The sequence below is a fragment of the Protopterus annectens genome, chromosome 11.part0, assembly GCF_019279795.1.
Source record: "Protopterus annectens isolate FY-2018-M chromosome 11.part0, PAN1.0, whole genome shotgun sequence".
In the NCBI taxonomy this organism is placed as follows: domain Eukaryota; kingdom Metazoa; phylum Chordata; order Ceratodontiformes; family Protopteridae; genus Protopterus; species Protopterus annectens.
In genome coordinates, this window is record NC_056745.1 from 1568903733 (window position 1) to 1568931322 (window position 27590).

Below are 27590 nucleotides of genomic sequence, written 5' to 3' on the forward strand. Positions count from 1 at the left end.
CCACGATTGGAGGAACCCCCTGGTCAGCCTCAGTAAGAAGCTAAGATCCCTCATAAAATCCTCCAAAGCTGGTTATGAAAACCAAATCGCCACTGATTCTAAAGACAACCACAAGGCATTTTATAGCTATGTCAAGAATCTCAATGGCAACATTCAGATCTGCTCTGAGTTACATCACAATGACACTAAATATACAGAACCAACTGATATTGCCAACATCCTGATAGGTTCAGTGCTAACTTTACCCCCATCTCACCCCCTAAAGGACCCATCTTTATACAGGAAGAATGGAAAGTTCCTGTAATCACGGCTGCACAGGTAAAAACCTCACTCTCCAAAGCCATGAACACAGCATCCATGGGACCTGACAACATCCCAGGTTGCCTTCTACACGAACTACAGAATGAACTGGCACCCCACCTAAGTACCATGTTCAATCGCAGCCTCACCTCAGGCTTTGTGCCCATTGAATGGCGCACTGTGATGGTTATCCCACTCCACAAAGGGGGGCCACAACAGACCACGGGAACTACCGCCCATTAGCCTGACGAGCCTGGTCTGCAAGGCCACGAAACGCATCATCATGGAACTCAAACAAAGACATTGGAGATCTCCAAACTCTGGACCCCACACAGTTCAGATTTGTAAAAGGCAGATCATGTCTCCTAAACCTGATAGACTTCTTTGAAGTAGTCACCAAAACGACAGATGAGGGTAAGATAGTTCACACAGCCTATCTAGATCTCGCCAAGGCATTCAACACCATCCCCCACTCTGGAATTATAGATAAACTCACTAAACTAGGTATAAATCCCTATGTCACAAGATGGGTTGCCAACTGGATTACTGACAGAACCCACACTGTGAAAGCAGACTCCAAATCAAGACTTCAGACCAGTGACAAGTGGAGTACCACAGGGTACAGTCCTGGGTCCTCTCCTGTTTGGTATCTACTTCTCTGAAGTACAGGCTAACACAGAAGGTCTTTGGCTAACTAAATTTGCAGATGACTGCAAACTAGGCGCCATAATCGAAACTCCCAACGATGTGGACATCCTACAAAAGGGCCTCACTGAGACAGATGCCTGGTGTCAAAGCCATGGTCTCAAGCTCAATGCCAAAAAGTGCAATGTCATCCCCTTTAGTAAAAACTCTGTACCCATGTACTACCACATAGGCGGTAGTCTACTTAACACCGAAAATGTGACAAGAGACCTTGGGACACAGGTGGACAATAGTCTCTCCTTTGATAATTGCATCGCCACAGGGGTCAGGAAATCCTTCTACGTGGCACACCTCATCACAAAAGGTTTCTCATCCAGAAAAAAAAGAGGTCATTGTTCCCCTCTACTCATCACTCATTAGACCCATTATAGAGTACAACGCCCCTTTTGGTATGTACCTCACAAGACATCTACAACAACTGGAAAGACCACAAAAATACCTCACAAAGAGTATTACTGGCCTCAAACAGATGCCTTACACAGACCGTATCAAAAAACTCCAGCTTTACTCCGTCGCATATCACCTACTCAGAGGCAATCTCTGCCTAACATACAAAGCTATGTCAAACCCAGAGCTGTTAGACATGCTCCATTTAAAGAAATCCCAATCCCTCCTAGCTACACACTCTAAGGACCTAAACCTTGTCACCACAATAAACAGAACATGCTGGAGGGATAGATTCCTGTCCCAGAGACTTCCCATACTCTGGATCAGACTACCTATGTCAAACACAGCTCCTCATTAGCACTCTTCAAGAAAAATCTTGATTGGATGGGTAATAGGAAATGCACCCCGTGGATCCCTTCTGTGGTTCTGCTTGACCGGGACACAGGAAAAAATTTTCTTGGGTGGCAAAAGCCAGGGTACCTTTTTGGCTAGGCTTGTATAGATCCTAGGGTCAATAGTCTAGTACCTACCTATGAACCCATGCTTTAGAGAAGGATATGAATAGCTGATCCACCTTTCTGATAGTCTTGGTTCGATGTAAATAAATCTGAGTTGTCTGTCAACATCCTGCATGGGTAGGATATAATCTACTTTGAGAACTTGGGAAGAAAGACTGCCAAATCAAATGACAGATTCAGATTTACTTTGGATGTCATATTTGGCAGAAAGGAAGGAAGGATTACTTCTCAAAGCCACTCTGTCTTTATGAAAAACAAAATATAGTGGTGTGCAAGTTAGGGTTTGTAATTCAGAGATCTGTCTAGCAGATCTAATTGCAACACGACAAATGGTTTTCCATGAGAGATACTTGGAAGTCTACTGACGGTGCTGGTTCGAATGTTTTTCTGGAGGCCAAGGCTTGAAGCATAACAGTGATGTCCCAAGGGAGAACTGGATCCCTGACTTGGGGTCAGAGTAAGAAAATACCCTTGAGGAAAGCTTTGGAAATTTTGACAGAGGCTACAGAAATGTCATTATGCCCTATGTGAAAATTTGATGTGGTGGACATCTGCACCTTGACAGTGAAGCAGCTGGACCCTTTCTGAAAGTTCTGACAAATTCTAAAATTGATGGAAGAGGAGAAGAAAATAAATCTAATCCTTCAGAGGAAGCTCAAACAGATTTTTTTTTCCATTTGCTTTGATATATCTTTTTGGTAGATTGTTTTCAAGAGGCAGAAATAAGGAGGACCACCGAAAAACAGCCTGGGATCACTAACTATTGTTAGAATTGGAGGAACCATGCAGTCAACTTCAGGGCTTTTAGATCTGGAAGTGGCAATTTGGATGGGTTACTGAAGAGATCTGGATTGTAGTCCAACACCCAGAGAAGGTGTATTAAATTAAGCCAAAAGAAGGGGAACCAAACCTACCAGATTCAAAATGGGACAATGAGGACCACTCTAGTCTTGTACTTTTGGCTTTCTGAATGAATTTTGTCAAACGTGGTACTGGGGGAAAGCACAGAGAAGACCTGAGGGCCAAGTGTGAACTACAGCATCTCTCAGTGACTGTCCCTGTGGAGAGATTATGGCAAAGTAACTCTTACACTTACTTTTCAGCTATGAGGCAAAGAGGCTGCAGCAAAGTTGGTCCCAGCAGCTGAAATTCTTTGCAACCATTGTCTGGTTGACAGCCACTCATTAAGTACTATAATCAACCTACTCAACTTGTTAGTTAGCACAACTGACATCCCTGGGAAGTGTGTAGTTATCAAGAAATGATGGGAAGAAAGCACCCATTGCCACACTCTCATGGCTTCCCAGCAAAATGAACATGATTGTGTTCCCCCTTGTTTGCTGATGTACCAGATCATTGCTATATTGTCCATCTGGATGGAGATTACAGCCGAGTTGGAAGCCCTGAAAAGCCTACAAGGCTATGAGGACCATTCTCATCTCCAAGTTACTGATGTAAATGTTGGCCTCTAGGGGCAACCACACACCTTGAGCAGTCTTCCCATTGAAATGCCCCCTACCCCAGAAGGGAAGCGTACACGGCTACTGTGGCCTGGGGGGTTGGTGGACAAAAGGTTTTTCCTTCAGTTACTGACAGACAGGTTATCCATTTGAAATGATCCCTGCAAAGTTGTGAGACAAATCTTGGCATAAAGGGGTGAAGGCTTTGTGAACATTGAACTGAAAGCATCTTCTGTAATACTCTCATGTAATATCTTACCAGGGAAACTAGTGCAATGGTAGAGTCCATCAAACCTAACAGACGAAGAATCAACCTGAGAGGGTCATCAGGGGTAGGGGCAGTACTCTGGTGTCTGGATGTTTAGCAATCTGAAGGACTTTACTGATGTGACACCTGATGAGCTCTATTTGTTGTGGAAAAAACAACTGGCTTTCCAACTGCCTGTGATCCCCAGTAGCTGTACAAAGCAGGGTCTGATGTCGTATTAGTAGATCCCTGGAAGTAGCAGTAAGGAGCCAATCGTGTAAGTATGGGAACACATGGATCACAGTTGAAGAGCAGTTACCACTACCATAACTTCTGGGAACACCTGGAGGGCTGTGGTGACACAAAGGCAGTGCTCTGAATTGAAAATGATTGGCTCCCAGACAGAAATGGAGAAATCTCCTGGACTGTTTCTATATCTTTAAGTGATGATAGGCATCCGAGAAATCTATACAGTACATCCAATCCTCCTTCCTCAATAGAAGCAATATGGACTGCACTGTGACCATCAAACTTTGTCTCTCTTATGAGCTGACTGAGATGGCAGAAGTCCAAAATTGGCTTAATGTCTCCAGTCTTTTTTGAAAAAAAAAAAAAAAAAAAACTGGAATAGACTCTACCAGATCTTAATTGGTCTCAGGGGATCTAATGGATGACTCTCAAACTTTATAACCTCTGTTGTTGCACATTCCAACTCACTGGGGAATGTCATTAGTGTCTAGTTTCCTCTGTTTCTTATCCTCAGGAGAACTGTATAGCCTCTGGTGAATATGCATAACAACCAGGAATTCAATGCAATATCTTGCCAGGCATGCGGGTGTAAAGATAAGCAGCCCCCCCCCCCCCGACTGCCTCCAAACTGTGATGTCGGATAACCCTTCAGGAGCACTGGTAGGGTTTCTCAGTGAAAGGACTGCAAACCCTGGTTATGCAGTCCACCTCTACCCCTAGGGTAAAGTTCATTTGATTTGTCTTCCCCTATGCCACAGGAGGACTGTTCACTGGAAGTGTCCTGGCAATAACCATGTGATTTTCTGAACCACATCTTCTTACTGCCCCTACACTTCTTACAAAAGGTTCACTGAGGGGTGGAGAAGCAGATTCCAATAGCAGACAGGGTTTTACCATCTTGTTCACTCCTAGTACATGTCTATAACTTTTTGTTTGGAAGGAGTGGAGCCATCGAATGAGGCATTAATGAAGGACATCTTAAAGCTTTCAGTGAAACTGCAGAGACACATCCAGGCATGCCATTGGATGATAATGCTGGTGCCTGCTGCTCTGGCTATACCAGCTGCTACATCAGAGAGCAGGTGCATGGCCATGTTAGAAGTAGACTGCATGGTAGACATGTGGGAGTCTACTGTATTTTGGACATGTGCTGGTATGTTACCCATGACAGACTTGGTAAGCTCCTTAAGTCAGGTCCCGCTGAAACAGTGTCATAAGTGCAAAGTAATTCGACACCAACTGCAAAGGTAGCTGAAGCATATGCTTGTAACTCCAATTTGTCCAGTGCCCTTGACTCCTTGTTAGGGGGATGAACTGAGGAACTCTACTCAGACAGTTCCTTTTTTGTGGCTTCTGCAACTACCATGGCAGCTACTGGTGGTTCTTTACTCCAGTGTTTCCTGTCCTTTGGAGCTACTAAAATATTTTCTGGCTTCTTAGGGATAGGTTACACTACATCAGGGTCCTTCCATGCCCACGGTGTCACAAGGTCTATACAGCATCTGCAGGTGGTACCACTCAGGATGCATATTTGCCAGTATCAAAAGCCTCGAGGAACATAGATTCGTCTACTGAAGGAATTTCAATGGACCAATCCCCTCACTGCTAGATCAATTCCAGAATGTCACCAAAGATGATGTTTTTCAGAGGGGGTCTAGGGGATCCTTCAACTTCACATCCAGATGTGTCTTCTGTGACAGACCCTGCAAAAGGGTCTAAGAGCTTGCATTTGCAAGTCTGTTTTCTAGGACCTTGTCTCAGGGAAATCTCAGGAAACAGGTCAGAATCAGAATAGGAACTGGAATGGACAGTATCCTCTAGGCCTAAAGGTACATACTGACTGTTCTCAATGATCTGAATGAAAGGAGTAAGTCAAAGGATCCACTGGGAGTTGGGATGGATACGAATTTGAAGGGAGCACCCGACTCCTTGGTCCAGCCAAGAGCTGTTCAAAAGCCTCAAAGGCCAATGCTGCAACTGGACCCGATGGAAAATCCCTCCTATGTGAGGAGGAAGGTGCTATCCCAGGCCCAATTGGGGTCACCTCAGATGATGATCACAGACTATTATCAAGAGTGGAGGCCCTGAGAAGTACAGACAGCTCTGAAAACTTCATAGAAGACTCCACTGCTGAGACCCTGGTACCAAAGCTTTGGCTCTGAGACTTGTCTCAATCAGAAAGAAATGGAGTCGAGAGAGAGTAAAGGACACTGTCAAAGCTTAAGTTCCTTGAGCATTCTTGTCTGATAGAAGCACACCGGGGGGGGCATGGGGACTAGATCCATAGGTCAGGCTGGTACCAGAGAAAAAGAAAGGGGGTGGGGCAGTTGGACCCATTCCTGGAACGACCCATGGGGATAGTGCCAGCAAAACTCTGAGATGGAACTCTGACCTCAGGAATCTTCTCATCATTCAATCAACATCCATCTCGGAAAGGTTTCTGGTGAACCAGGCTGAACTAGATGATGCCACTGAAGGTCTAGAGTACCGCCTCTCACCAACATGGATGAATGGAGTCCAGGACTAAGGAGAATATAGGCCAAGGCGAAGGAGATCAGATCCGATTTCCTCACAGTCTTGGGTGACAGACCTGAAGACTAGGACCGATCTGGAGACCTTTTCCTAAACTTCTCAGGTCTTTTTTCTTAATCTCTCTCTCTCTCTAAATTTATCTTTACAGTTCTCCCTCTCTCTTACTTTCTTATTCCATTCTACTCTCCAGGCTAGCAGAACAGGAAGCTGGTTTAGAAGTACCAGACAGAGGTTATGAGGATAAAGATCCTGTCTGAGGGGCAAGCAAACTTTGTATGTTGAGTTTTTCCTTCTGTCTTTGAATTGTCCTGGTCCCAAAAGAAGCCCAAATGTCACAATTTGCCTCAAGATGGGCAGAACCTAAACAGATACAAAAAGTGCAGGTCTTGAGGTGGAATTGTGTGGCCATGTAGTTCGAAAATCCTTGCGTTTTTTTCTGACATCAGAGTAGAAATCACAGCAGCAGCAAGAAAGCAGAACGAGAAAACCTTAAGGAATATTGAAAACATATTTTCTAAATATTTCTCCAAGTATCTCTAACTATACATCTCTAAACCAGCACACCTGTGTTTCTTTTTTAACTAAAGTTATTAACATGTTAGGAAGGAAAAAAAAAAATCTAGCAAAAATTACAGAAAAGACTTTCACTTATGAAGACACAGACCTCAGAATACGTGTCTCAAGGTTCAGGCAGCAAATGAGATATGTGGTACTTCACTGGAGATGATGGAATTATGGGGAAGGGAGGAGGAGTCAGAGCCTTGGATTAACAGTTTTAGAAGAAGGCACTGAGGTTAAGGTCCATTTGGATCGGACAACCCAAAAGTTGCACTGGATGAAAATGAACATCAGATCAAGAAATAATACAAAAATTCAGAAGTTGGAAGCTCTTGATTACGGATATGGACAGTAAGGTACAAGCAGTGAAAATGTTTGTAGCCCCTTTAATATTACATACAAGTTAGGCATTTTTTAATCATTCAGATGAGAAGCTGTACACCATAATGAATAAAGAATTGAATATGTGAGGGAAAAGTGAGCAAAAATTAAGTGAGATAAGGTATTTCTCTCCACAAAACAAGGCATTTAGGATTACCAGATTTTAAGTGATACTTTACAGCTACTCAGTTATTTATTTCACATTTGTTAACCAGGTTAGTCCAACTGAGCAGTTACAGCCCATTTTCAGTGAAGACCCAAGAAGAAAAACTCCAACAAATTAATAAATACATAGTAGCAACAGTAAGCTTAAACAGCAAATAAATGCAATACAAAAAAATAACAAGAAACAGTGTACACACACTAAATACAGCGCATGTCTGACAGAGCGTAATCCTTATAGAAATGGATGAGTAACTTTTTGGAAGTACATGTCTCAGAAAAGCCAATAAAAAGTAGAGTATATGGATTACACAATTACCAGACAGGAATTTCAGTGGTTAGATAAATTTGACTAAAACAGTAGTTATGTGGCAAAAACAGGTTGTTCAGGTAGGACCATGACATGGGCAGATCCAATTTGTTTGGAAGAGTAGTTTTAGTTCTTTTTTTGAAGCTTGTTGGTTCAGTGATATTTCATAAGTTAAAAGGTAGGCTATTACAGGTTTTAGTAATAGAAGATTTGTAAAAGAGATTGACTATGTTAAGTTTAGGTGTATATGTTTCCAGAAGAAGTTTCACATAGCTACGGAGAGGGAGTAAGGGAGAATAGTATGATACTAAAGACTACAAATCAAAGTGGAAAGAAATGATGTTGAAATTGGCGGGGGGGGGGCATGGATGTAGGCACTTAAGGAGAAAAGTAACAACCATACAGAATATTAAGTAGTAGGAAATATTTTGAGAAATAAGCCATCACATGAATGGAGAAAGATGATATTACTAATAGGGATGAATGCAAGCAGAGAGACAAAAAAAAGACAAGAGGGAGCTGGAAGTTACTGGAGAAAATTAGTAATGGAACCAAGGTACTGGGAGCAAATAACTTGAGAGAAAACCTACAGTGGGATGAGGCCCAGCAGACGTTTGGACTGAAGGTTGGAGACTGCCTACTCTACCAAGGATTGACAGAGTATAGACGCAGACAGGGATAGGGGAGTGTTAAATGAAAGACTAGCTATGGTTAAATTTACAGTTGACTCTACAACAGAAATTGAAGTAAAACAGGGATAATTAGCAAGGCATTTAAAATCAAAAAAATATATCAATAAGAATTAAATAGAATTTGTTAGAAGAAATTGGGAAATGAGAATGGAAATTCAATATAAAGAGAAACAATAGGGGGATATTTGTATTGCTCCCACGCATGTAGCATAATCTAGAAGGTTTAGGATTTATTCATGAAAGTGTTCACCAAGGTACTTTATGCCCAAAGTAGCCTTCACAGAATTTTTCAACAGGTAGCAATTGCTGGAGGTGTGATGGGAAAGACAGAAATACTTGCCAACTTGTTTTTTGGGAAAGTAACAAACTGACAGATTTTAGAAATTCTCTTAAATACTTTTTCAGAAATGTTGGGGGAACAAATTATTTTATCTAAGGAAATTATTATCTCGAGCTGGGATAGAGACACTGAAATGCCTAGATACAGCATGGCCTTACTATGTTTTAATTCTGTGAGCTCCCAAAAAAAAAAATTACTAAAAAATGGAAAACAAAAACAAAACCAACTGTAACAACGTTATTGAATGTTTTAAAGAGATAAAACAAATGGAAGTGGGATCTTTAGAAGAGAGAAGAAGCAAACTATATAGAGTTAAATGGAATATGTAGGAACAATTCTGCAGAATAATCTGCAGGAGGAAGAAAGTCAGGACTTGATCCATCTATGTCATGTACATGGATTAATAAGACAGAAATCATATTTGTATAATTCACAATCTTCGTAATGGTTATTCTTTTTTTTTTATAATTGAATGTGCACTCATTTCACTATGTAATACACGATGTTAAAAAATATGCTAAAAAAATTAACTCCATCACTACTGATTTTATCCACAATCTGTTCATAATGCATCTACAATACTATACTCTACTTCCGACAAGAACACAACATTCTTAGTCACTATGTATAAAGCATTTTAAGTAATCCCAGATATTTACTGGTTTCTCTTGACCTAGGCTGTAGAATGAATATAATACACTCACCTGACATAGAAGCTAGCTCTCTAGGCATATAACCCTCAGTGTCCATTTGATACCACTTCCCTGTTGCAAAATGGTATCTCCATAGCTCCCTAAAGAGGGGATAGTTTTCATTTTCAGGTCCCCCAGATTCATCATAATCAGGGTTATATCCTCCAAACACATAGAGGTTAGAGCTGTCAGCCACACAACGGTGCCCACTGCGAGCAGGTGGAGTCCTGGGCCCTAGAGGAGAATGAGGAAAATGCCATCACAAATTCACCTGATAAAAAATGCAGCCGGTAGATGAATGTACTACAATACAGCAACAAAACATACTGATATTACTTTTATATCATGCAACTCACTGCACTGAAAGAAAACACTAGATCAATATACAAAGCATATTATCTCACGGTTTACTATGGCCATTATGCTTTTCTAGGTCTTCTTAAATATACTGTGTGCTTCAAAGCTACTTATAAAAACGTCTTTATAGTCATTCTAAATTACTCTCAGTTCAGTTCAGGGTCACAGTGGAGTCACAATAGGTACAAGGTAGAAACACTAATTCAAAACAGGCCACCAGTCCACTGCAAGATGACCACTCATACACAGCACGGACACCTACAGGGCACTTGTGTCTGCTAAAAAAAAAATCAGAAAACCTGAAGAAAATCCAAACAGACAGCCTGTACCAATGGAACAGAGACATTAAGCTCTGCATGTGATCCAGATGACTTGACCAGTATTTGACTACCGGCTTGAGTGCTTGATGGCACAAGTATAGAAGATGAAGAGTACTTATCCTCAGGGAAGGACAGAAGTTCCCATCTGGCTCTATCTGCTACCCTGATGATAGGCCTTGGCTGGTAAGCAGAAAGCAGTAGTGATGCAGGGAGCTGGGTTGAGAAGATGTGGATGTGCCCCCCCCACCCCACCCCAAGCCAGAGATGTTAATCTCCACAGATGTAAGTGGGGGATCATAAGCAACCTTTTCATTGACAAATGCCTGTACCACCACAAAAGATGGAATTCAATAAAACAAACTGAAAAAGTTATGATGCAGCAAAAAAAAAAAAAAAAAAAAAAAAAAAACCTTACAGTTGTCTGGATGACAGCCTCATTGGCTAGTGTAATATCTATCTGATGGGAGACTTGATGGTCAGCAGCCATGGGGACAAAAATGATTACAAAACACACACACATACAATGAGGCATGCAGACTCTGTGCAGAAGGCATCAGGGCAAGAACAATGAGTAGCAACATAAAAAGCTCCAATTGTGATGGCAGTCTCCATAAGCAAGCTGAAAGAACAAGGGATATCTGCACTATGGATTAGAAAATGTTTCAGCCTGCATTAACTGCCCTGTATGTTACTGTTTTTAAATAACTGCTACAAATATTGGAGTTCTCTCAAATAATTTTATTGGCATTTGGCCTATTGCTGTACTGACAACTACTTGATTTGGAACACCGCACCGACCCCTCAATTCTGGTCCAACTTTAATAGTGCCTTTTTCAAATATAATCTGTCAGCTACCCTCCCATTAATGATGCAGTCAGCCCCCCCCCCCCAAACACACACACGCGCGCACGTTTCTTCCATTATGCAGCTGCAACATACAGTGCATATAAAAGTTTACATGCCCCTGTTAAAATGCCAGGTTTTTGTGATGTAAAAAAATTAGACCACAATAAATAATTTCAAAACTTTTCCCACCTTTAATGTGACCTATAACCTGTACAATCCAACTGAAAAACAAATCTGTTAAGGGGAAAAATATAAAAAATAAAAATGTACAATAAGCTGGTTGCATAAGTCCTTAAACTAATACTTTGTTGAAGCACCTTTTGATTTAATTACAGCATTCAGTTTTCTTGGGTAGGTGTCCATCAGCATGGCACATCTTGACTTGGCAATATTTGCCCACTCTTCCTTACAAAAGTGCTCCAAATCTATCAGAATGTGAGGCAATCTCTTGTGCACAGCCCCCTTCATGTCACCCCACAAATTTTCTATTGGATGTAGGTCTGAGCTCTGGCTGGGCCATTCCAAAATTTAAATTTTCTTCTGGTGAAGCCATTCTTTTGTTGATTTGGATGTATGCTTGGGGTCACGGACATGTTGAAAGGTGAAATTCCTCTTCATCTTCAGCTTTCTAGCAGATGCCTGAAGGTTTTGGCCCAAAAGTGGCTGGTATTTAGAACTGTTCACAATTCCCTCCACCTTGTTCCAGCTGAAGAAAGGCAACCTCAAAGCATGATACTGCCACCACCATGGTTCAACGTGGTGATGCGAAGTGTTGTTTTTGCGCCAAATGCATCTTTTGGAATTGCGGCCAAAAATGTCAGCCTTGGTCTCATCAGACCACATCACATTATCCCACATGCTTTTGGGAGACATTGATGTATTGTTTTACAAATTTTAAACGGGCCTGGATGTTTTTGTGTGTAAGAAAAGGCTTCCATCTTGCAACCCTACCCCATAGCCCAGACGTATGGAGAATACGGGAGATTGTTGTGTAAAATTCTGCCAACCCGAGGTTCAGTTATTTGGGTCACATCGTTGCAGCCGGCTCTCGCCGTGTTCTTCCCTCACGTATCAAAACTATTAAACAGGCCCCTATGCCCACCACCGAGCGCCAATTAAGAGGGTTTTTGGGACTAGCAGGGTATTGTAGACAATGGGTCCCTAATTTCTTGGAGCTTTCAGGACCACTCTTATCATTACTAAAAAAGGATATAACCAACCCTCTACCCTGGTCAGCCAATCATGAAGCAGCTTTTCAAGCTATTAAAACTGCACTAATGAACCCACCTGCTCTGGGCCTACCTGATTACACTAAACCATTTTTTCTTTTCTGTTCAGAACGGGATAAGTTCGGACTGGGCTTCCTGGCTCAACCCTAAGCAGGAGGCTATAGACCAGTAGCTTATTATAGTACTCAATTAGACCCAGTTGCAGCAGGATACCTCCCCTGCCTGAGGGCAGTGGCGGCAGCAGCCTTACTGGTAGATATGGCAACCCTTTGACCTTAGGTCATCAGACTGCACTAGCTGTACCTCAAGCAGTACAAGCTCTCCTTCTCAAGACTAAAACCCAATACCTTTCACAAGCGAGACTTACGAGGTATGAAATAAACATGCTCAGTAATCCTGCAATACATGTTCACTGCTCACCACTAAACCCAGCCTCTGATTCCAACTGATGCTGAGAGAGCCCCATGACTGTATATGTATTGTTAACTCTGTGTTTCCTCCTAGAATTGATCTTGCTGATAAGCCCACTTCTTAACCCGGATTATGTATTTTTCGTGGATGGATCCTGTTTATGTGATGATCTTGGCCAACTAACAGCAGCATGGGAGTATGCTCCCCGCATGAAGTAATTTCTACCGTTAGGCTACCAGCAGGTACATCAGCTCAAGTGGCAGAACTTGTGTCATTAATGCATGCATGCAAACTGGCAGAAGGGAAAACTGTTAAAATTTATACTGACTCTTGCTATGCCTATGGCATTGTGCACGATTTTGGAACATTATGGAGGGAGCGTGGATATCGGACGTCCTCTGGAACTGTGATAAAAAACACGCCTATTATGTCGATAACTTACTAAAGGCCTTACTCTTGCCTTCGAAAACTGCTGTTGTAAAATATGCAGATCACCAATCAGATGACTCTTTTGAAATGAAAGGCAATGCCTTAGCTGATTGGGCTGCCAAACAGGCTGCGCTACATGGTGCTTTTCAGGGAAATAATATGCAGCCTATTTATCAACAATCAATGCAGAAATCTTTATTTACACATGATGTATTAAAAGCTTTACAATGTGAAGCGGCAGAAGCTGAAAGAGAAACTTAGCAATAGTTCCACTGCTTTAAAAATGCACAATCTATATGGCAACATCCAGATGGCAGGCTTGTCTGCCCCAAATCTATGCATCTTTCTATTATAAAAGCTTACCATTTATCCTCCCACATTGGTATTCAGGCTCTACTAAAATTGAGTCTTCGGGACTGGTTTGCACCCTCCCTTCTCAGCTTCTGTATGCCATTTGGTCAATACTTGTTCTGTATGTTTACAGCATAACATTGCAAAAGGGACTAGAGCTCAACCTGTGCCAAAACCTCAGGGGCCTTTCTGCTCTTTGCAATGGGATTTTATTGAATTACCACCTTGTAATCGTTTTAAATATGTACGGACTGTTGTTGATGTTTTCTCCGGTTGGTTACAAGCATATCCCTGTACTAAAAATGATGCAATTTCAGTTGCTAAGAAACTATGCTATGATTTTATCCCCAGATTTGGGGTCCCCTGTACTATATACTCCAACAGGGGAACACACTTTACTGCACAATTAATTCATGCACTATGTTCTAGGTTAGCTATTGCACTTAAATTCCATTGCCCTTACAGACCTCAAGCCTCTGGCATTATTGATCGAATGAATCAAACACTAAAAACTAGGTTTGCAAAACTTACCACAGAAACAGGAATGACATGGGTACATGCCCTTCCTTTATCATTACTTTCCATCCGTTCTCAGGTTCACCCAACAAAGGGTCTCTCCGCTCATGAAATTATTATGGGACGCCCCATGCATCTTCCTATGACACCACCCTTTTCTGCAATTGATAATTTTGATGCTAATGTTTTGCTTTACTGTAAATCTCTTGTTTCTGTCTTATAGTAGCACCACAGACCAGTTGCGGCAGCCCAGCAATCCCAGATCCTTTTATGGAACCTTCATTGCTACCTGGGGACTGGGTCTATGTAAAGTCATTTTCTCGAAAAACTGTACTCCAACCTCGTTGGAAGCGACCATTTCCGGTACTTCTTACCACCTCTTCAGCAATCAGACTTCAAGGCTCTCCTGTGTGGATCCATGCGTCACATATTAAAAAAGTTGAACCATCAGATTCCCAGCAGCCTCTTACATTCACTGCTCCTGAACCTGTTGCAGCTCACACCAGAAGCAAGACTGCTACAACGCCAGATGAAGACTGATAAAGACTGATAAACAGTTGCTCTGTTCCATACCTCCAGTCCCACCCCCTACACCACCAGTGCAACGTGCTTTTCCTCAACGATACTGGATGGCCATTCTTATCACTATTCTTATCATACTAATTTTTCTACTCTGGCCATTCCTCTTCACAGCAACTACCAGCCATGTTCACAAACGTGCAGCCTGGCACCCATCTTTTAACACATATCAAGCACTCAAATATACCTATGCTTCCACATTTAATGTCTCTAATTGCTGGATCTGTACGGCTATCCCTCTGTTCATGGGGGATTGTCACTGACTGCGTCTCCACTAAATGTTACCGAAACTTGGATAAGCTTGCTTAACAATACAGTTAATATCACATTTACAAATTCAGTTGCCTTGCAACTGTCCTTTCGTCATAATGGCATTTTGTGTTTCCAATGTAACTACTCAAAGCGACTTTTCTGGACCCGGATGATGGGATGGAGTGCCTGCAATTACACGATTCGATATCAGTAACTGCACAAGATGCCAACTTCAACTCGTTTCAATACTTCCAATATTGCGAGAAGCTTCATTGAACACCACTAAAAGCACCGCCCCAGTAGTATGGGCAATCTTTCATGGTATAAACAAACTATGGTACTACCTCTATGAACATCACAACCCTGGTGCAAGACTGTACAAGTAGTTGCCGGAAAATTGGTCTGGCAGTTGTTTCCAGGGTTATCTTATCCCAGCGATCCACCATACTACTTCACTACCCCAAGGAAAAATCAGAAATACTTGAGAAATAAAAACACCATCCAATTTGGAGGGAAACATGGATGCATCGTGGATTTATCATCATGACCTTGCTCATGCAAGTATTAAAGGACTGGCCCACATGGACCTCTGAGATGATGTCATATCTTGGGCAGGCATAATACCTGCTTATAGGGCTGTGAAATCAATCTGGGAATTGAGAAAGCAAAGCTTTCTCAACTCCTTGAAGTTTTAAGCAATACCACCTTTTCCACTTTAGAACTAGTGACTGATGAAATGACTGCTATGAGGGCTGTGGTCCTCCAAAACCGTATGGCCCTTGATTTTGTGCTTGCTACGAAAGGGGGAACTTGTGCTTTAATCCAAGAGGAGTGCTGTACTTTTATTCCGGACAATCAGCACGAAATTGAGAGCCATCTTGAACTTATACAAAAGGTTTCTGAACTCTCTGGAACTGAAAACGCTGATAACTCCACTTGGGCTTGGTTAACCAATCTCTTCTCCGGATGGGGAGGAGACCTACTTAAACTGATTTTAACAACTGCAGTATTAATCATTTTTGTTTTTCTATTATTGTTTATAATAAAAGCATGTGTATTGAAGCTTATGTCTTCCAAAACAAATGCCAAAGTGCCTAACTTTCATATGCCTGTAATAACAAATGATATCCAAGAAAAGAGTAAAGTTAATGATGAGATTGAAAAGCTTAATAGCATGGTTATGTTAGAGTTTGGGAAAATGTACAAAGAATTGCATGGTGTTGCTTATGGAGCACCAAATGGGAGATTGTAAAGAATGAAAGAAAATGTAAGTGTCTTAGGGAAGTCTGAGTATGTGACTAAATGCATGTTTCTAAAATGTACTGTACACTGGGACATGACAGGCTGCACATAGTGGAAAATTACTGAGAGAAGGGACAGTCTGAAAGTAGTAAACTCGTCTATATATGGAAATGCATCCGATTTTCTCTTTCTGCCTACAGATGTAATGACATCATGTAACATTAGAACTACAGGGAATGCCCTTATTGGTTGACTATGCTTCCAGTGTTCTTATTTGTTCAGTATTACTTTTCTAGTGAGTCAGCATTTCATTGTCTATATAAGCTACAGTTTTTGTTTGTTCTGGGAGTCACCCTGATATTTTTCAGAGGCTCGTACACATGTGCAATAAAGCTACTGAACGAGAGGAAGTCTATTGTCTTTATTCAACAGTTGTCACATGTAGTACACAACCAGTACTTGCCAGAAATTCCTGCAGCTTCTTCAGTGTTGCTGTAGGTCTTTTGGCAGCCTCCCTGACCAGTTTTCATCTTGTCTTTTCATCAATTTTGGAGGTATGTCCAGTTCTTTGCAACGTCACTGTTGTCCCAAATTTTCTCCACTTTTTGATGACCATCTTCACTGTGTTCCCTGGTATATCCAATGCTGTGGAATTTTTTTGTACCCTTCTCCTGACTGATACCTTTCAGCAATGAGATCCCTTTGATGCTTTGTAAGCTCTCTGTGAACCAAGGCTTTTCCTGTAGAAGGCAACTGAATAAACCTCAGGAAAATCCTACTAGGACAGCTGAACTTTATTTGGGGTTAATCAGAGTCTCTTTAATTGATGGCAGGTGTGTACCCAAGAAGACTGAACGCTATAATTAAATCAAAAGGTGCTTCAACAAAGTATTAGTTTAACAGAGTGCACACTTATACAACCAGCTTAATGTATGTTTTTTATTTTTTATATTTTTCCCTAACAGATTTGTTTGTTTTTCAATTGAATTGTACAGGTTATAGGTCACATTAAAGGTGGGAAAAGTTTTGAAATTATTTACTGTGATCTCACTTTTTTTATCACAAAAACCTGGCATTTTAACAGGGGTATGTAAACTTTTTATATCCACTGTATGTTTTCTTTGCTGCATAGAAATAAATTTCCTCCAACAATAATGAAGATAACCTATACATTTTTAGAGTAATACAACCACCACTAAAAAAAGTTACACTGAATAAAAATGACTTCTGCAGTCTGGAAATCTCTGATTGCTTTTTGGACAAACTACAATATTGCCAGGTGCAACTGGCTTCATTCACCCTCACCATGCTGAAGCTCACTCTGCTCCCCTGCCCTACCCCCATATCCCACCCACCTCCACCATGTTTACTTTTTACTGCAGTCCCACCCTCACAAACATACTACCAATCCACAACTTCCTGCCAAAACCTCCCAATAACCTTTTACATCACCATATTACTATAATTGATAAATACTTTGAGTCACATATAAAGCTACATTACCAATCCACAACCTCTTCCACCAAAACCCAACCAACCAATAACATCCTCTTACATCACCTTATTGCTATAACTGACCATACATGTTCTCTAACCTTCACCATCTAAAGATGCTCAATTTTAAAACACCACATACTTTAAACTCAACACTCCCCACTACGATACAATGTCTCACTAACTTTTCTCATACTTGCTCTATTAACCTACTTTAAATCTTACCAAACACAGCTCACTGAATACTTCACCTACTATCAAAAGACATATGATCACAATCTAACCTCTTCATCCTTCCAGTTCAATATAGGTCTCCCACTTAGATAAAATAAAATCACTGCACTACCCTTATTAAACCTAAAATATTCCACAGCTCAAAAAACGTTTCAAAGGAACTATTACCACAAAAAACTAAAAATAACATATTCATGTAGGTGCACTACTGAATTTACTGTTAGCAGGTGACATTAACCTCAATCCTGGGCCCTCTCATACACTGAGTTACTCCACAAATAATAAATCAACTCTGTCCGAAAACAACCTCCTCTCCTGACAAAATAAGAAATATCAACAAAAAACTCAAATCTATTCCATATCAATATCAGTAGCAATGTAAACAAAATGCCATAACTACATGAATGGATACCATTTGATAGGCAAAACTAACTCGGCTGCCAAGCATATTTCTCCACACCCACTATGAAGTATGGTGTCTGGCCCTAAATATCGGAGGTATGATGCACAAAGACACTGAAAACTTAGAAGAGATTATATTACAAACGGACTTTACTAGATGTGAGAAAAGCAGTCATGTGTTAGTTTCAGATCTAACTATGTTAAGAAAAAGAAGTTATGTCTTATCATAACGTTCAGTCTGTGTTGTTCATCTTCTTTCATTCATCACTGATGGGTTCGGTTCCGTGCCCTCGGAACCAAGTCGGCCTTTTTACTAAGCTCGCGCCAGCCAAAAAAACTCTCTAGTTAAGTCTCTACCCAAAATGCCCTTCTCCCAGTTACCTCAGATCAAGTTTGCTAGAGAAAGAGAAGTAAAGCTGAGGCCACTTCTGCGCAAATACCCTAGGGCACACTTAGACCCAAAGCATCCCCCAGGAGCCTTTGGAGGGGGAAGGAGGGTGGGAAGTGATGAAAGAAGATAAACAACACAGATGAAACGATATGGTAAGACATAACTTCTTCATCTGATGTTGTTAATCTTCTTTCCATTTATCACTGATTGGACAGAATCCCAAGCTACCTTGAGGTCCATGGGCGGCCCTTATGGAAGAACATTCCGAAGTCAGCTCTCCCATTGAAGACAAAGTCCAATTTGTAATGATCGATAAAAGGTACGAGGTTTAGCCCAAGTAGCTGCTGCGCAGATGTCATCCATGGAAGCCCTGGAATGGAAAGCAACAGATGTTGCCATAGATCTAGTGGAGTGAGCTTTAACCTTTGGCATAGGTTCATTACTGAGGAAATAGATGAAACGTATGCAGTCCCTTGGCCATTTTGATAATGTAACCTTGGAAACAGCCTCTCCCATTCTGGGTCCAGAGAGAGAGAGATGAAAAGCTGTTCCGATTTACTAAGTTTGGTCTTGTCTAGGTAGAATCTCAGCTGTCTATGTATGTCTAAAGAGTGAAGGCAGTACTCTCCTCTACTGGCAAAATTTGGAAAGAACACTGGTAGATCAATGGTCTCGTTTATGGAGAATTCAGAAACAACTTTGGGAAGGAAGGATGGATTTGTCTGAAGTGATACTCTGTCTTTATGAAAGACCACACAGGGGCTCTTGAGACACAATGCCTGCAGCTCCGAGACCCTTCTGGCAGACGTGACTGCTACCAAGAAAAGGATTTCCAAGACAAAAGCTTTAGGTCACACACCTCAGTGGATTCAAAAGGTTTTCGAGTCGGACTGAAGGACTAGAGTGAGGTTCCATGGTTCCACAGGCTGTCTGACAGGAGGCCTGATATGAGAGGTCCCCTTGAGGAAGGCCTTGCATAGGCGTAAAGAGATGAGGGGTGCCATCTATATCATTGTGGAAATTGGAGATTGCTGCTAGATGTACTCATACGGTAGAGGCTCCATTATCAAAAAATGTAGCCAAATATTGAAGCACTGCAGTTACTGGAGCTGAATATGGGTCTAGCACGTTATCCTTGGACCAGATGGAGAACCTTTTCCAATTATCCTGATATAGTCTTCTGGTGGATGGTTTATGAGAGGCCAGAATAATGTCTTGAACACGCAAAGAGAGATTAGCTTGCCTGGCGACTAGTGGAAGTGGAGAAACTAAGCTGTCAGCTTGAGGCTGGACAGATGTGGGTGACAACCCTTGGGGATGAGTAATCAGATCTGGTAGTGGGTCCACAGCAGGTATATTAGGTGAGGCCGAAGGAAGGGGAACCAAACTTGTCAAGGCCAGAACGGGGCTATGAGGATCACCTTGCATCTCAACCGAAGAGCTTTCTTTAGAAATTGTGGAATCAGGGGGGTGGGAGGATAAGCGTAAAGAAGTCCCGTGGGCCAATCGTGGATTAGAGTGTCCCTCGGGGACTCACCCTCCAGGGGAAGTAGGGCAAAAGAGCTACTGCAATTGTTCAATGGGGAGGCAAAAAGATTGCAGCAAGGCTGGCCCCAGTGGCTGAAGATTTCTGATGCCACCTTGGTGTTGAGAGACCACTCATGAGGCATGAGGATGCATCTGCTAAGTTTGTCCGAAATCAGGCTGGAGCTCCCTAGGACGTACATTGCTATCAGAAAGCTGTTGGAAGGTATCGCCCACTGCCAAATTCTCATGGCTTCTCAACAGAGGGGATAGGTTTTGGTTCCTCCTTGCTTGTTGATGTACCAGACTACTGACAGACTGACTGAACTGCAACTTTCCCGGAAGGGAGAGCCGAATGAAAGGCATGCAACACCAACAGCACAGCTCTCAGTTCCAGAACACTGATATGCAGGTGGGCCTTTGAAGTGGACCATGTGCCTTGGACAGTCTTTCCCTGCAAATGGCCACCCCCCCCACCTGACTGGGGAAGTATCCATGGTTACAATGGCTGTGGGCTGAGGGGATTGAAATGGGTAACTCCAAAGTTCTACTTCTGGCCTCATCCACCAAAGGATTTCCTGTTTGCAGGAGTTGGTTATTTGGATCTGGTAACTGAGGGGGTGATGGTTTGGGAGCCATTGACAAAGGAGAAGCCATTGCAGGATCCGCATATGTAGCTTTGCTTGAGGCACTATTGAGATTGAAGCTGCCACAGAGCCTAGGGCCTGAAGAACTTCCCTTGCTGAGACTTTTGTTTGAGAGAGTATCACTCAGAGCTGAAGCCTCAATCAATGGAGTCTGAATTGGGAGTGATACCAGACAGGACTGAGTATTGAACACTGTTCCAACGAACTATATTTGTTGTGTAGGAGTAAGGTTTGGTTTCTCCCAATGTATCACTATTCCCAAAAATGTTGCCAGGGAGAGAGAGAGAGAGAGAGAGAGTATAATGCAGTGCTGTTGCCAGAAGATGCTCGGTGGGGGCAGTGAGGAGCCAGTCATCCAGATATGGAAACACCCAGAATCCTTTTAGTGTCAAGTGAGCTGTGACCACTGCTATGCATTTCATGAACACACTAGAGACTGTAGAGAGATGGAACAGCAAGGCACAAAATTGGTAATGATTGGCCCCCTAGCCAGAAGCAAAGCAGACTCCTGGAGCATTTGCCCATCTTGATGCGGTAATACGCAACCCGGAGATCTATTGAGCACATCCAATTGCCTTCTCTTAAAAAGGGAAGAATGGACTGAACCATGACCATCTGGAATTTGGTTTGGGTGACAGACTTGTTTAAGCTGCTGAGATTCAAAAGGAGTCTCCAGTCCCCTGTCTTTTTTCGCACCAAAAAGAATCCTGAGCAAAATCTGGATCTGTGCTGGTCTGGTGGGACTGGCTGGATGACTGTCCACTTTTTTTTGAAACAGCTTTATAATCTCTAAAGCTGCTTCTTCCATTTGACTGGGTGGAACGTCGGGAAGTTTTCTTGGAAGCTCTGGCGGACAAGAAAGGGGAATGGTGTAACCTCTGGTGAGGATACTCCGCACCCAACGATTGGTGGTCTTAGATTGCCAGGCAGCTTGGTGCAGAAAGAAACAGCCCCTGACTGCTTCCAGAGGTAAGCAATCGGGCTGCTATGATCCCTGGAGAAGGTAAGTTAAGGGTTGGAAAATCATAAGCCTACATCAGACAGGGTCTTTCCAACTTGCTTGCACCTGGCTAGCATGTCCTTTACTTTGGAGCCAAAAAGGGAAGAAACTTTGATGGGAGCACTCAAAAGAAGACTTGAAGGGATCCGTGAGGTCACAAATGCGCATCCAGGCATAATGCCTCATGACAATGCCCGAACCTGCTGCTCTAGCTGCCTCTTCAGTCACATGTGACAACAACCTCACAGACGAGTTGGACACTGATTCCAGTGCTGCGAGCTGTGAGGCCACTTTGTCCCTGACATTGTCAGACAACTGTCCTGAAGCATCCCGGAGAGTTCGGAGATCAAGTCCCTCTGGAGCCTCAAAATGTGCCAAATAATTCAGGGATCGTATAGCAAAGGTCCCTGATGCAAACACATGCTTCCCAAGTCTGTCCACTTGCCCGGGACTCCATGCTGGGTGGATGGACAGCGGGACTTTCCTCAGCCAAGTCCTTTTCGTGGCCACCGCCACCAACATAGCATCGACTGGTAACCCTTTGGACCAATGCGGGTTCTCCTCGGCAAGGGAAAGAATTTTGTCTGGTCTCCGAGGGATCACCTCAATTGAACCGGGGTTCTTCCAAGCAAGCTGGATGAGCTTGATGGCAGGTGGGGTCACCCAAGAGGTAGAAGGCCAGGCACGAAAAGCCTGCAGGCACATGGACTCCTCAGATGAAGGGTTGGAGGGCTTACAGTCACCTCTCTGCTTTAATATTTCCAGGATGTCTCCGAAGGAAACATCAGGAGTGGACTGTGGGGACCATTCACCATCATCATAGTCCATGTCTTCAGTCAAGAACTCCTTGCGTGAGTCCATGTGCTTCCTCTTGCACGTCCTCTTTTGAGGGGGCTCCTCAGTTGGGGGTTCTCTGAGGAGGACTCTGAAGAGTGGGTACCCTGAACAGTTGTCCTGTGGCTTCTCTGCCCGGTGTCCCAGGGGGTGGTCTGTCATAGCTGTATCTCAGGGGGAGAAAAAGTACAGCTGTGTACCTACCATAAATGTAGATGTTAGAGTGTATTCACTGTTGCAGTCATTACAATTGGGTTATCCTACTGGCAGGCTACCCGCAGTCGGCCTGAGTTCCAAAGTCTAGGTCCGGTGTCGGTTGCTGTCGCCTCCTACCGGATGTCAGTGTGCCAGCGGTATAAAAGATGCAGCAGATGCCATTTTCTTCAGTTTTTCTTGCCCCAGATGTCAGGTGCCCCTAAAATGGTGGGCTAAATTATGCCAATAAGCATGCATACACAAAAAACTGCTTTTCCTTCAGCTACAAGCAAATACACCCCATAGGTTGTATAGAATAGAGAAGTACAAATAAGTCCCGGCAAAGGAAAAGAGGGATGGTGGGAGGGTAACCTGGACTGCAACAGTGAATACACTCTAACATCTACATTTATGGTAGGTACACAACTGTACCATGTTCATAGTGTTTCACTGTTGCAGTCATTACAAATTGGGTTGAATCCCAAAGCTACGATTGGGAGGCTGGTGCTAAATAGGATTAGGAGAGGCTACGAGGCCATGCAGAACTGCAGTGGCAAAGCCTGCCCTGGATTTAGAGTAGAGAGGTAAGTGATAGTGCTTTGTAAAAGTGTGCACTGAACTCCAAGTTGCAGCCTCTAAGATGTCTTTGGTTGGTACTCCTCTGAGGAAGGCTGCTGAAGTGGCTGCAGCTCTGGTTGAATGTGGCCTAATGCCCTTAGGCACTGATTTGCCATGCTGTGGATAGCAGAAACGAATGTAGTGACCTATCCACTTTGAAATAGTCTGCTTTGAGATGGGCTTTCCTTGTGATCCTGCAGCATATGCTACTAGAAGTTGTTCAGTCTTTCTGAAAGCTTTGGTTCTGTCCAAGTAGAAGCGTAGATGCCTGTGAATATCCAAAGAATACAGAAGTCTCTCACCCTTATTCTGTGGGTTTGGATAAAAGGTAGGCAAATGAATTGGACACTACCTTAGGCATAAATGTAGGGTGCGTCCTCAGAGAAACCCTCTCAGGATGGAAAATGATAAAAGGTTCCACAGCCATGAGTGCCTGTAACTCAGACTCGTCTAGCGGAGGTTATTGCTAGGAGCAGAGCTGTTTTCCAGGATAAGAATTTTATATCAGCTACAGAGGCTGGCTCAAATGGAGGCAGTGTGAGTTTTTCCAAGACATAATTGAGGTCCCATGCAGGTATTGGTGCTCTCCTTGGAGGTCTTATGCTTTTGGCTCCTCTGAGGTACTGCCTTAGTAATGGATGAGAAAAAAAATAGGTGGTTCTGTATTGTAATGATCTGAAATGGCAAAGGCATGAATTTTAAATGATGAAAAGGAAAGGCCTTTATCCAGCAACTAAGTATTGCAAAATCTGAGGAATATTTGGAACAATCGTGTCAATACCTTGTGCCTGGTTCCAAGCAAAGAATCTCTTCCATTTTTCTGCATAAAATTTTCCGGTGCTAGGCCTCCTGACCTCCAAAATAACATCCAACACTGCTTTAGAGAGAGGTGTGTCTTGAATGGCTACATTATCTGCCATGCTGCCAGGTTTAAGGTCCTGAGTTGCCTGTGCAGTATCTGACTGTCTTGTTGGATCAACATGTGAGGAATTAGAGGTAATGTCCAAGCTGGGCATTGAGATAAGCTCTTTAGGATGGGGTACCAGTGCTAGCGGGGCCAGTCTGGGGCAATCAGTATCATTTCTGGCTTCTCTTGTCTGACCTTGAGGAGTACCTTGGGGAGGAGAGGCAGAGGAGGAAAGGCATATACTGTTAGGTTTTTCCAGCTGAAAGATAGAGCATCCACTTTCCATGCTTGCTTGTGGTAAGTCATTGTGCAGAATCTCTGTAGTTGGCAGTTGCGAGGGGAGGCAAATAGGTCTATGTCCGGGCATCTCCAGTTTCTTGTTATCATGCTGAAGACTTGTGGATCCAATTTCCACTCGTGGGGATCCATTAGGTTTTTGCTTACTTCGTCTGCCAGAGTATTTATCTTTCCTGGCAGGAATTGTGCTTGCAGATGTACTTGGTAAGTCAATGCTGTGTCCCACAAGTTCATGGCTAGTCTGCAGAGGGGGTATGAATGTGCACCTCCCTGCTTATGTACCACATGACTGTAGTATTCTCCGTCTTTATCAGTAGTTGTCCTGGCTGAAGTAGATCCCTGAAGGCTGTCAGGGCATTTTGAACAGCTAGCAACTTTTTTGATTGATATGTAGATGCATTTGACTTGCGGACCATGTGCCCTGAATACATCTTCCTGCCATATGGGTCCCCCAGGCATAATCTGGCGCATCTGTTGTCAATGTCTGCCTGGCTGTGAGTAAGATAAATGGCTGTCCCGTGTTGCGGTGACAGGCCTTTGCTCACCATCGAAACTTCTGTTGCAGGCAGGGAATGAGGGTAATTGTTTCCAGGCTGTGGCAATGTTGAGTCCAAACACTTTTTAAGATACCATTGAAGTTTCCTCATATGCAGTCTTGCATATAGAATTAGCAGAATGCAGGATGCCATGAAGCCCAAAGCCTGCAGAATGTTTCTTGCAGATTACTTATTTCAAAATGTTGGCAAAAAAGACCCAGTTGTCTGTGTTCGTCTGTTGTGAGATAAGTCATCTGGGCAGTTGAATTTAAGCTTGCACCCAGGAATATTATCTCTTGAGAGGGTACCAGTTTTGATTTCTTTTCGTTTACTGTGTACCCTAGACTTGTTAGTAATCTTTTTACAAACGCCAGATGCTGTAGTAGAATGTCCTTGCTCTCTGCTTGAATAAGGCAGTCGTCCAAGTAAGGATATATATGTATTCCTCTTTGTCTGCACAATGCAATTACTGGTGCCAGGCATTTTGTGAAGACCCTGGGCGTAGTAGATAAGCCAAAGGGCAGTGCAGAGAATTGGTAGTGCATTGAGCCAGCTATAAATCTGCGGTATCTTCTGCATGATCAGACATGCAGGTATGCCTCTTTTAGATCTAAAGTCACAAGCCAAGCCTTCTTGCCCGGCATGGGCAGAAGCTGCTGCAGAATTAACATTTTGAATTTTGGAATATCCAGAAATGTGTTTAGGATAGACAGGGTCCAGTATTGGCCTCCAGGCTTTGTCTTTTCTGGGCACTAAGAAAAGCCTCGAGTAAAATCCTAGTCCCTGCTCTTGCTGTGGTACTTGCTGAATGGCTCTCATGTCCATGAGGGGATGAAACTTGTTTTTGTGCCTCTGCCCACTGATTGGGTGGCAGGTCTGGCATACCGTTTGGCCTTGGCAGGGTGTGAAAGTGGAACCTGTAGCCTTGTGATACGATATTTAAGACCCATTTGTCCTGGGTGATCATGTGCCAATTTTGTGAAAAAAGTGCTAGTTTTCCCCCCAAAGGAGCTGCCGGAAGATAAGTGCTTGGTGCTGGCAGGGGAAAGTCATTGAGGCTGTTTCCTGTATGGCTGTGATTTTTCCTCTCCGCTTTTGGAGGGAGAAGCACCCCATTGTTTAGGCCTGTATGAGCCTTGGGGCTGTGATCTGCCTCTGGGGTGTCTGTATCTGCCTCTTTGTGGCCTGTCTGACAATGGAAAGGACCAATTCTTTGTAGGCCAGTTCATGCTAAATCTGGGAGGCTGTACCTGTAAGAAATCCTTGACTGTTTGCATAGATTTAGCTTTGTCCTCCATTTTCTTCAACACCTCTTCTGCTTTAACACCAAACAAGGTATCATGCTGTAATGGAGCATCTAATGGAGCATCTAACAGTTTTGGTTTAACATGATCGGGCAGATTCTGTTCTTTTAACCAAGCATGCCTCCTAATGACAGAACTCGTAACAGCGGCCCTGCAGGAGGCCTCTAAAGAAACAAAACCATGTTGCAAGGTATGCTTTCTCACTTGTTCAGCTGCATGCAATAAATCCTGCATGTCTGTTTTCTGCACATTCTGAATTTGTCAACATTTTCTGTTTAAGAAGTGACATAAGATATTGCTGATATTTAAGCATATGAAACTAACAATTTAAAGCTCTTACAGCCAAGGAAGCAAAAGTATAAATCTTTTCCCCCCATTTGTTCAGGGCCCTTGAATCCCTATCAGAGGGGATAGGGTTTTTTTGCAGTGGAAGCCTTGACCCTTTTGGGATCCTGAGAGAGAGTTTCTGGGTCAGCAGCAGGGTTTTTATAAAGACATTTATGTGAATCAGGAACCCTGTAGTATCTGTCTGGCTTAACAGGAGCTGGTGGTAAAGAGTCAGGAGACTGGACTCTGAAAATACATCATCTACAAAGTCTAAAACAGGAGAAATAGCAAGGGGCCTGTGCTGAGGTAATGAAAGGAAGTCTCTGAGCCTTTTCTTGGATTCTGAGTAATCTTGGCTCTCCCAGTGGAAATGCTACCTCATAGTATGCAGGGTCTCCCCAAAAGAATAATCCTCAGGAGGACAGGCTGAAGGGATAGATTATTCAGCATCAGAATCCTCATAGGGAGAAAGAGAACATTCCTGTTCAGAAGAGGAATCAGAGGAAATGGAAACCTGATCTGAAGATTCATATTCTATATCTTGGAAATATTTGAAGAAAACTCCAATCAAACAACCCAGCAATGGAAAACAGGAAATCCAATGGTGTAAAACTAAACACCTGACTCCTCGGCAGTTAAATCACAAGTTTAATTTCACATAAAGCAGAAAATACGGATTGAGCGCTTTCGTCTCCACCCTGGAGACCTCTTCAGAATCCCTGACGAAAGCGCTCAATCTGTATTTTCTGCTTTATGTGAAATTAAACTTGTGATTTAACTGCCGAGGAGTCGGGTGTTTGGTTTTACACCATTGG

The 27590-nt window shown here is 42.9% G+C and overlaps 1 protein-coding gene across 1 annotated transcript in view; it reads right to left on the reverse strand.

Moving 5' to 3' along the window:
* Nucleotides 1-27590, reverse strand: part of KLHDC10 (kelch domain containing 10) — a 1235840-nt gene that overhangs the window by 1088304 nt on the left and 119946 nt on the right. The window contains exon 2 of the mRNA XM_044088850.1: nucleotides 9546-9767. Within this exon, the coding sequence (XP_043944785.1) occupies nucleotides 9546-9767 (222 nt within the window). The remainder of the gene's footprint in view (nucleotides 1-9545; nucleotides 9768-27590) is intronic.